This window comes from Dunckerocampus dactyliophorus, chromosome 16 (assembly GCF_027744805.1).
Source record: "Dunckerocampus dactyliophorus isolate RoL2022-P2 chromosome 16, RoL_Ddac_1.1, whole genome shotgun sequence".
Taxonomy (NCBI): Eukaryota; Metazoa; Chordata; class Actinopteri; order Syngnathiformes; family Syngnathidae; genus Dunckerocampus; species Dunckerocampus dactyliophorus.
In genome coordinates, this window is record NC_072834.1 from 6,673,492 (window position 1) to 6,683,945 (window position 10,454).

Consider the following 10,454-nt stretch of genomic DNA (forward strand, 5'->3'; position numbering starts at 1 on the left):
GCAAATTGAATCTTTCGTCTGCTTCAGTGCTTCATTGTCATGGCTCTATAACGCTCCGTCGTGACTTTACACAAAAGAACAGACAACCGACTCCTTTGAATGCCACACGTTTATTTTAAACAGAAAAAGGTCGCCAGTACACAAATACACTAAGATGAAATATGCTGTCATTATTTTTGAATAGGAATAAATATGGTCAGCGCCTAGATTCAAGATTGTCTTAAAACAAATGCATAGAAAGAAAATATGTCCAGAATTCTTCCGTTGATGAAAGTTAGGCAGCAGCGTCTTTAACAATCTTATGAGACTTTTCTCAGTTAATTCTCTACAAAGCAAAGACTACCACACTCTATTCGTTAAACATATAATATAAAAGGTGGTACAAATTAGTGCAGCTCAGCCTGAGGCTAAAATACATATTGCATTAGTAAGGAGTCAATGATGCCGATTCATCCCTAAATCTACATTTTCTATTCCAGAGAGTTTTAAAGACATGCAGAAAATCTGTTATATTTCACGAAAAAAAGTGGACTGTTTTCCACATATTATGGAGGACGTATTTTTTTCTAATGATGGTTGATTGAAGGGCAAATTATCCTGAGCAGAATAGACTGACATTTACATTTTTTCATCAAATGTAGTCACATGTCTTCACTTTACAGCAAGCACAGCAGGCTAGAGGAATTTTAGAAGAACTAAAATGAGGAGACTCAAACAAAATGTAAGAGCAGATATGAAAAGGAAGAACAAAACACCTGCTCATCACATTACAGTCTCATTCAGTAGTGCTGCATTTAACATGAAGCCATCAATGCCCTCTAACTTCCACAGCAATATCGTTTGAATGAATACAAAATCAAGTCAAAATATGCATTGATGTCAACGGAAAGGAAAAAAATAGTAGGCTACATGTATAAGATATAGTCCTGAAGTGGTTCTTTTCTGTATAGACAATAAATATTCCAAAAATCAATTCTGTTTTAAAATAGAGGTGAATAGAAATGTATGTTGACAACATTTTTTTTTTTTTACATACAACAATTTTGAGACATCAGTTGTAATGTAAGCCCAGCAAAATATTAAACCTGCAGAATCAGTCAAATATTTGTAAAAATAAAGTACAATTAGTAGATTCACACAGTGTTAAAGCGATTGTCATTACCAGCCTCCAGAGGTGTGGGAAAGCTACGGAAGCATTCGATTTTGTGATGAATTGGAATACAGAAAGAAAAGAAAAAAAATCACATTACCAAAAGCATGCATTATAAAAAACAAAAACATTCAATTCTGGACAGTCAACATAATAACTTCCCTGCCTTCTTGGTGGGAATTTGGAGTTACGCTGTGGTGTCCTGCGTGAGCCTTTGGCTTCTGGCTTTGTAAACTTCGATCAGGAGGTCTTTGACGTACTGGATTTCACGCTCGACGGATTCTGCCTTATCCCGCAGCTCACGGTTCCTCCCTTCCAGGCAATGCAGCTGTTCCTCCAAAGAATCGAGCTCCGCCCTCTTTCTTTGGCGATACCTGCAGTAAAAGATTAGATGAAGACCTTGCCCAGCGATTCATATCCATATTGTATTTGGTGAAGAATGACTTGTCCTTTACCTGTGAGCGGCTGTTTTGTTCTGATCTCTCTTCTTCTGTTTGCGCTCTCCGCCTTCTGCGGGAATGATGTCCAGTTCGTATTTCACAGCACAGTGGTCTTCCTTCAACCTGCAAGACTCCAAGTTCAGACTGTCCCTGGCCATCAAAAGACATTCTGGACCTGGATCCTCCAGAAAATTACAGTGCAAGTCATGCTGCCCTATCTGCAGACTCTCCGCTTTGACCTGCTCAGTGAAGAAGCTATGATAGGCCTCAGCCTGGGGTGTTCCCGAAAGATAACAGCCTTCACTGCTCTGGGCTTTCCAAGTAACTGTCGCTTTTGTCACCTCCACACCAGTTTTAATGCTGGTCAGCACCTCGCTGTTACTTGTGCCGCCGCTCACCTCTCTCATGCTATACATCAACAGGTCTTCTTTCTTTGGCGGGTCATCAAGCGATGCGCCGAAACCAAATCCACTGCCAGCAACTTTTGCTTCCCCAGTGCCATTGTGACTGAAGCAGCAGGTTTTATCTTCTTTTGCAAGCACGGCACATTTCCTGAGCTCGACTGCACTGCCCAGACAGTAGCCTTTTCCAACCAGCTGCTCCTCTTCCACGCAGCAATAATTGAATACCGAATTACCTGAGTTGCTTCCTTTGGAACTTAAACAGCTGTCATAACCTTCACTGAATCTCACACTATCTGGGATTCTTTTCCTAACGCATGCACTGGGGCGACCGCAGCTGTACGGGGTGTGCCTGGGAATTTTGGATCGTCCAACGGGGCCGCCACACACGCCCAGCAAGTCCAGTTCTCCGGTTGCCAGGGTGAGAAGAAATGGACTGGATTCCGACTGGTTGGGTGTGGCGTATGACGTGTACGGCATCTGAGTGAACTGCTGAGGACCCGTCAGCTGCGGACCCCTTTCGCATTTTCCCAGCCTTTGACCCTTCTCTGGCAGTGGCTCTGATAGGAAGTAGTCTTCCAGTTGGGCTAGCTCCTCTTGCAGCAGAGAGGTCATTACCTCCAAGTCAGAGGGCACCTGGATATCATTGTGAAGGGGTGATGGGGGAAGGGAGGCATTGGTAGAGGAAGGAGGGGAGGGAGGGTTTGGGAGGTACGAGGAGAAGTCCACTTCTTCCGTCATCCAGTCAGTGAGACCATCACCTGTTGACGAATAATAGCGTTACACATCATGAATGAGATAAATATCCGACCGTAAAAAATACCTGGGTAAAGTAACGCACATGTCAAAGTCGTGGTATATTTTATCGATGTTACTTACTGTCCGGGAAGGAAGGATGTGCTGCAGTGCCGAGCCCACCTGAGATGCGGAAAAATATAAAAAAGCCCACTTAGTGCAACTCACCAATTAAGTGCTGACTCCCCTCTGACACCTCCCCCCTGCACCCCTGTGATTGGCTGCGGTTAGCCTGTGGGTGAGAGAGAGCAAGGGGGTCTGCCGGGCACCCACGAAAAGTCTTCCAAACAGCAGCTGGCGTCGCCATCGTCATTCTGTCCGTCGGCGCTTTGGTTCAGTCCAAGTCGGAGCATATGCTGAGAGCAGGAAGGGTCAGACAGCTGGGCCACAGAGAGCAGGGCTGGGTGGGCATCGTGACACCTGGAGGAGGGTTGGAACCAAAAACGGGGTTCAGAAAAGTGACGCGTGTGGATGCAAGGACATACCGCTTGTATTTACACTGAAAAGTAAACATCCGCGATAGCAAGGAGAGAGCGCAATCCCTCGGGCTTGTTGAACCAACATGCACTTGACACATGACATCCTAAAACCACTCGGGATCTATCTCTCAGGCTGTCAAGGGCCTAATGGTTGCCAAGTAACTCCCTGCCAATGAGCCACAGAGACAGTGATCTTTAAATTGGGTTAAAGCCTGTAAGTCATTTTTAATTAATCACCTGTCTTCCACAACGTAAGCTTTGGAATGAAATTACAATTTACATATTCATTTACACCAATGTGACAAAAATAGCTAAAATTCGAATTAAATTAAAACTAATAGTTTGAGGAAAGTGATCCAATGTATCCACATTTATATATATATACAGTACATACATATTGCACTTAATATGCTATATTCTTATCAAAACAACAACAAATTTAAACAGTAACCATATCAATCCAACCTACCAAAACGATTAAAAAGCTATTTAAACTACATAAAGACAGGTAAAGAGATGATTCCAATAGAATGTAAAAGTTAACAAAGAAAACAAGACTGAGCCGGCTAAGTGCGTGTTTACTTACTCCATTCTTGCAGAGAAATAGTAGAGAGCTTAGAGGGGGTGCGTTGCCAAAGCAAAGCACGACTTGTAGTAGAAAGTGCGGCTTGTAGTAGAAATCAAAAGGCCATAGTGTCAGCTCTGGACAGCTAAGGACAGAAGAGTTGTTGTCACAGCGTGGCGGTCGAGTAGTAAACTGAACAACAGCATCGCGGTGCGAGAGCATCAGGTCACTTTCACCTAGCAACCAATTACGTCATCGCCCCTGGGCTCCGTATCCCTCCGCCTCCTTAAGGACGTCCCACATAAACTCTTCTACTTATGGCTTTGATACAAAGTAAGAGTAGTAGTTAAATTATTGAAACTTATTATCAACAAATGTATCACACTCAGTAGGTCGATACATCTCATTTATTCGCACGCTGCAGGGCAGGCGGAAGTTACTTTCTCATCTCGGACTCATTTTAGTGTTAAAGTCGGCATTGTTGCGCTAAAAGTATCAATATAGTATAATATACAATACTATAAAGTCGTCTTTGTTACACTAATAATATCAATAACTATCCATTATCTTGACAAAGTCGTCTTTGTTACTTGAAAGTATCACCATGCCTTACATTATCTTGACAAAGTCGTATTTGTTAGCCTGAAAGTATCAATATAGTTTTAATTGTTGACAAAAGTCATCTTTGTTACTATAAAAGCAGCGCCAGAAGTATCTACTTTACCTTAACTATTTGTTTTTTTTTTCGTTATCACAGATGGTTGATGTACAAAATAAACATCTCTCACGTATGGTCACCTCCCGGAGAATACCACTAAAGACGTGATGTTTTAAAGTGGCCATTATCCATTCACAGCCTACAAAACACTTTGTTGACGTGTGATAGGTGTTGCACCGCTCTTGCATCAGTGGTCCGTACGCGGCGGCTATTGGCTTCGCTTGCCCAAGTTGCTGCACTGTGATTGGTTGGATCGTTCAAGGGTTGTGAAATGTGATTGGTCGTTGGTAGGAAAGGCAAAGAAAGGCTCTGTTGTTGTCTTTTTCTTCCTGGTAGTGCAATATGTGCACATGTTTCGCGTAAACAAGCCATCTGTGGAGCTTTTTAATCCGAGTAATGCTTTCACTTGTTTACTTAGTGTAACCAATCAGAAAACTCCTACTTTATGTGTAGTCTATTGGTTGAGCAAACATTGTAATTATTTATCACAGGACTTTTACTTTAGTCTGTCTGCTCATATAAAGTCATGTACAGTCTCTTTTTTATTCTAATTATGTAATGCATATGTGTTATGTATATCCCAACTTCTCCGTTATTATTAGACGTAGTAAAACAACTCAGTGATTTATTCACAAATCATTCACAATTATGTGAGTGCTACAGCTTTGTTTTTCTCCATTCAGCAAATCCTGTGCTTCTCCTCTGTTGCTATAGTAATAGTGGACACTGCCCCTATTTTATTTATACTTGTTTTCCGGTCGCTGTTGCCACGGGATTTGCATCCCTCTCCCTCCATGGTGTTTGTCATCCACCTCACCTTTATTTCTGCACCCCTCCGCAGCAAGCATCTGATTTGCTGAGTTGAATCTGTCATTACCATAAGCACCATGCCAAATCCAACAGGCTGTTTTCCACCTTTTGCTGAATTTGCACACAGTCGCCGACCTGGTATACACGGTCGGACGCTTTTCTCAACATCGAATTTAAATTCCAAACGTATAAGTCAACATGTGTTGTAGTATAGTCATCATCCTCATTATCACGAAGCAGCCACAACATGCCTACTGTCTAAATGCATAGCATTAAAACAGGCATAGAGTGACTTCCTGTTCAGTGCAAAATATGCTTCAAAATAAAAGAATGACAGAATTAACCCATGTATATATTCTTTATACTGTAGATTATAGGAAGAAAGATGTGCGCATGTTTGTCATTGTAGTCAAGACATACAACGAAATAACCTCAGCAGCTACGTTAGATAGGAGTATATGTCATGTGGGCGGGGTGACCGTGCACAAGTCAGCCTTTTATTGGCATCTACAAAACAGCACTCAAGACTAGTTACTCTGTGGTATGTCCGTGTATTGTTTACAGCGAAGGAAATGACTCACTTAAGTAGATTGCATAGTCATGTGGTCCACAAAATGAAGCATGCCTTTGGAATACAGATAAACACAATACTATGTTTATGTACTGTACACAGTATGTAAAGTATACTCTGTTAAAGGGGCTGTAAAGGGTTCCTCCACGAGCCGAGAGGGCGCCCACGTTCAAACACACTACAAGCATTATATCCCGCCTCTTCCTGCTTTGAGTACATGCTCACATCGTGCACTAGTTATGTTTGTCATCTGCTAATGACAGCAATTTGGCAAAGTTTAGCTACTAATGTTAGCCATCATTGAATGTGTAGCCCAAGGGTGTCCAAACATTTTCCAGCGGGGGCCACATTCTGGAAAATGAAGGGATTCAAGGGCCACTTTGATATTTTGTAAAGCAGAAGATAGATAGGCTAAGAAGTTACATATATTAAAAAAAACTGCATCTCAGCTTTGTCACCCAGTTGGAAAAGAAATAGAAGAAAATTTAACAAAGTAAACTTTCAGTCACTGTGTTTCATATATTGTGCATCGTATTTTTGCTGTTGTTTTGTATTTAAATGTTCCAATTTTTTTTTTTACTTTCTTCTTGAATAATCTTTGTACATTTTTTCATGCTATTATGACTTTACTCCCATAATATTTTGACTTTATTACCATAATATTAACACTTTTTCCATAACTTAATTTTCAAAAATTTTTTGTATTTTTGTTTGTTTCTCATAATATTACAACTTTTAAAAAGGTAAGGCATTTTTTAAAAATATTTTAATATTATTTTTCCTCATAATATTATGAGTTTATTCTCTTTAAATTGTGACTTTTTTCTCTTAATGTTTTCACTTTATTCTTGTCAAATTACAGCTTTTTTAAAATTTTTGCTGCTCTTTTTTTTTTTTTAATTTTCCCACTACTGTAGTAGTTGAACATTTTGTTTCTCATATTACAACTTAAAAAAAATTCTTAAATATTTCATCTTTATGCTACTAAAATGATATTATTTTTCCTCATGATATTACGACGTTATTCTCATAAAATTACAACTTTTTCTCGTGAGATTACCACTTTTTTCTCTTCATGTTTTGACTTTATTTTTGTCAAATGACAGCTGTTTTTTAAATTCTTGCTGCTCTTTTTTTTTTTTTTTTTTTTACTTTTCCAACTACTGTAGTAGTTGGAAATGTTGTTTCTCATAATATTACGATTTAAAAAAAAATGTTTTTTCTTAAATATTTCATCTTTATGCTACTAAAATGACATTATTTTTCCTCATGATATTATGACGTGATTCTCATAAAATTACAACTTTTTCTCGTGAGATTACAACTTTTTTCTCTTCATGTTTTGACTTTATTTTTGTCAAATGACAGCTGTTTTTTTAAATTCTTGCTGCTCTTTTTTTTTGTTTTGTTTTACTTTTCCAACTACTGTAGTACCGGTAGTTGAAAATTTTGTTTCTCATCATATTACGACTTAAAAAAAAAAAAAAATTCTTAAATATTTCATCTTTATGCTACTAAAATGACATTATTTTTCCTCATAATATTACGACGTTATTCTCATAAAATTACAACTTTTTCTCGTGAGATTACAACTTTTTTCTCTTCATGTTTTGACTTTATTTTTGTCAAATGCCTGCTTCTTCCATGGCTGCTGTTGGTTGTTTTTTTTTTAAATTCTTCTTTCTTGTTAAATTCTATTTTTAGAATGTGCCACGAGCCAACAAAAAAACAGCCGAGGGCCGCAAATGACCGCTTGGTCTAGCCATCATGACCACACAATGACTCGGACTTCTCTGTCGCTTCTCCCAGACCGCCTTTGTGTATGTGCACATGCTCCGGACAAGTACTGTACGTTTATACCAGACAACGGTGAGTGACAGCCATGAACGCCAAATGAAAATTAAAAAAAATGTAATTTGGAGCGAGGTGCATCTTCTCCCTGCAAGTCTTCATGAAAGAGTGTCTATAAATTGAAATATCCAGTCTGGTCCGGTCCTGCTAGTGATGCTGACATGTCCACTGCGTGATCGCTCGTAGGAGTGAAGTGAGATTTGTAGAAACCTGATGCAATGCAGATAAATGTGTTGGTAATGGAGACTAGATTTCGATAGTAGTAGCTGCAGAAGATGGAGAGTCTCTCTGGAAATCCCTGACTGCTTTGCCCGTCTGCATTAATTGGTCCACTGAGAGCTCCCTGTTTGTTCATCTTGAGAGAAAACTAAGATGTTTACACTTTAGTTTGCATTTTCCTGTTCAACATCTTCCTGTTTCCTGTTCAACAGGAAAATGTGTCAATTTTGTGAGCTGAAATAGCAGACGGCGTATGTGTGCTCACATTCCAGGTTGGGAGAACAACAAATGTCGCTGTTACATTTCAAGAAACCTGCCGAATATTTGTATTTTTGTGTTTCAAACTGGACAAGGAGCTTCGTTAGATAGTTTAAATGATTAGGTATGACTAGGCCGTCACTCAGGAGTAATTACTGCGTGGAGGTTGTGTGCGATGCTTTGAGACGCCAGCGGAGTGGATGCTGCATGCCAACTGCACGTATGGCAAGTTAGTGAGGCTTACACCATCGTTTCATCATCAGCCCCCCTCACAATTTATTGTCCTCAACTTTTGCCCCTTTTTCATCGTGCGGTGAAAACACCGTTGCGACTTGTCATTGGACGTGGATTTGTTATTGTTTTTGGTGAATTTTGCCTCCTTGTAAAAGTGGACCAGCTCTCTCAAGCGACGAGCATTTATTTATTATTCATGAGTTCACATTTCAAACGTGTGAACAATCTATCAGTAATTGCTGAGACACGGAGAAGAGGGAGAGGTAAACACAGTAATATCTGCTACTTCCTACTCCTTTTCGGACACGTGATGTTCCTTCATGTAATTTGTTAATGAACGCATTTTAAATCAATTAAACCATTACCATTTTCAATGATGGATGTTGACATTTTTATTTATTTCGATAAGTATGTTTAAAGTGAGGGGCTGCACGGTGGCCGTGTGGTTAGCATGTCAGGAGATCGGGAAGATCTGGGTTCGAATCTCTGTGTGGAGTTTGCATGCTACAGTTCACTTCCTATTTGTAGTGCAGTAATGCATACTAGTAAATAATAGTAATACGTAATAATTATTATTCATAATAAGGTCATAAGTCCAGTCCTGTGTGTGTTTTTATCGCTCTCCCTCTGTCGTGTTGAAAAGGCGCATGGCGCGAGGGAGGAATGATCTTTTCAGTCTTTCGGTTGAGCCGGGCAGTGATAGTAATCTGCCACTGAAACTGCTCTTCACTGCGCGTTGGATGATGCTGGTTGTTGCTCTAATTCCGATGTCATTATCGGCAAAAAAAACCCAACTCTATACCGATGTGATCCGATACCTTGTTTTCACGCCAGTATCGTCATCCCTCATTTTAAAACAAGCCTAAAACTCCCTAAATACGTTCAAGTGGCAAGCGTTTAGTGTGATCTGCCCTGTAGCTGTTAAAAGAAGTAACAATACAGCTCAGGCGCCATGATGGTACTCCTATTACACGTGCAGTGTTGTGTGCATGAGGCGTATGTGATAGATGAATACAGTCTGTGTAAAAGTCCAAATGTGACAGACGTTCTGCCTCTGGGGTTTCATCGAGTGTTACAAGAGCCACCGAGAGAACCTTCGGGACACTTTTTTTTTTTTTTTTTTTACATGTTGCAAGCTGAAAGATTTAACATTTTGGAACTTCAGTCTTAGGGCCACCACTGGCTTTCTTCTTTTAATGACATGTAGTAAATAATAGCACATTCCGAATACACCTAGCAACCTAGCAAATACCTTTAACGAACCTTGACCTGGAATGAAATAAGAGCATACTACTATGGAGCTGCTGTGTATCATGTGATGCTCTAAGTGTGTTCTTCATGTTGGTGACTGCGTTTGATTTCCATTGTGCGGTTGCAGCGTTCACATGGATGTTTTTTGTTGGCCTCATTAGGTCAGCGCTGCATGTTGTATTGTTTCCCCCTCTGGTTGTAATAACATTGTTGTTGCCAGGAAATCTCTCGTATTGTGATTTAATGACTTGTGTATCCCATTTTCAATTCATGACGTTTATTTAGCATCGCCTTCAAACGGGGAAAAGGGATGGCTGTATCAGCTACATTTGGTGAAACGATGCTTTCATCTGGCGTGTGTGTGTGTGTGTGTGTGTGTGTGTGTGGGCGGGCGTGTCTGCGGCCAGGCAGGCAGGAAATATGTCTCTTTAATCACCCAAATGAGTCTAATGTCATGTTGGGATGTGCATCTTTATGGGTTACAAATGTCCGCCTGTTTTAAAACAGTGTTGATTCCTGTTGTGGAAGTGTTTCACTGTGAAGGATGCTGGAGAGAATATCTTTGGCAGCTCATGATGATAATGAGCCCAGCGCCATTTCATCAAAACGGTATCATTTCATCTATCATTACTGACAACATCCTGCGAGTCAGATTACGTCAGTGTTTGCTTTGTCAGCGCAACACAAAGCTGGAATGGAGGCAGTTTTTCTT

General features: G+C 40.1%; 1 protein-coding gene across 1 annotated transcript; it reads right to left on the reverse strand.

Annotated features, from left to right (window-relative positions):
* Positions 1-97: 97 nt before the first annotated feature.
* atf5a (activating transcription factor 5a) lies at positions 98-4,687 on the reverse strand. Its single transcript, XM_054755158.1, has 4 exons — positions 3,852-4,687; positions 2,955-3,206; positions 1,606-2,752; positions 98-1,524 (listed from the first exon to the last, which is right to left on the reverse strand). Exons 2-4 carry the CDS (start codon positions 3,097-3,099, stop codon positions 1,338-1,340), a joined length of 1,479 nt encoding a protein of 492 aa, XP_054611133.1. The 5' UTR covers positions 3,100-3,206; positions 3,852-4,687; the 3' UTR covers positions 98-1,337.
* Between the last annotated feature and the right edge of the window lie 5,767 nt (positions 4,688-10,454).

What these genes read in the sequence shown, in the direction of transcription:
- atf5a (XM_054755158.1), bottom strand. Translation starts at nt 3,099, where the DNA reads ATGACGATGGCGACGCCAGCTGCTGTTTGGAAGACTTTTCGTGGGTGC. An exon ending in GGGGAGTCAGCACTTAATTG is followed by an intron (nt 2,753 to 2,954) that starts GTGAGTTGCACT and finishes ATTCGTCAACAG; the next exon opens with GTGATGGTCTCACTGACTGG. An exon ending in AACAAAACAGCCGCTCACAG is followed by an intron (nt 1,525 to 1,605) that starts GTAAAGGACAAG and finishes CTTTTACTGCAG; the next exon opens with GTATCGCCAAAGAAAGAGGG.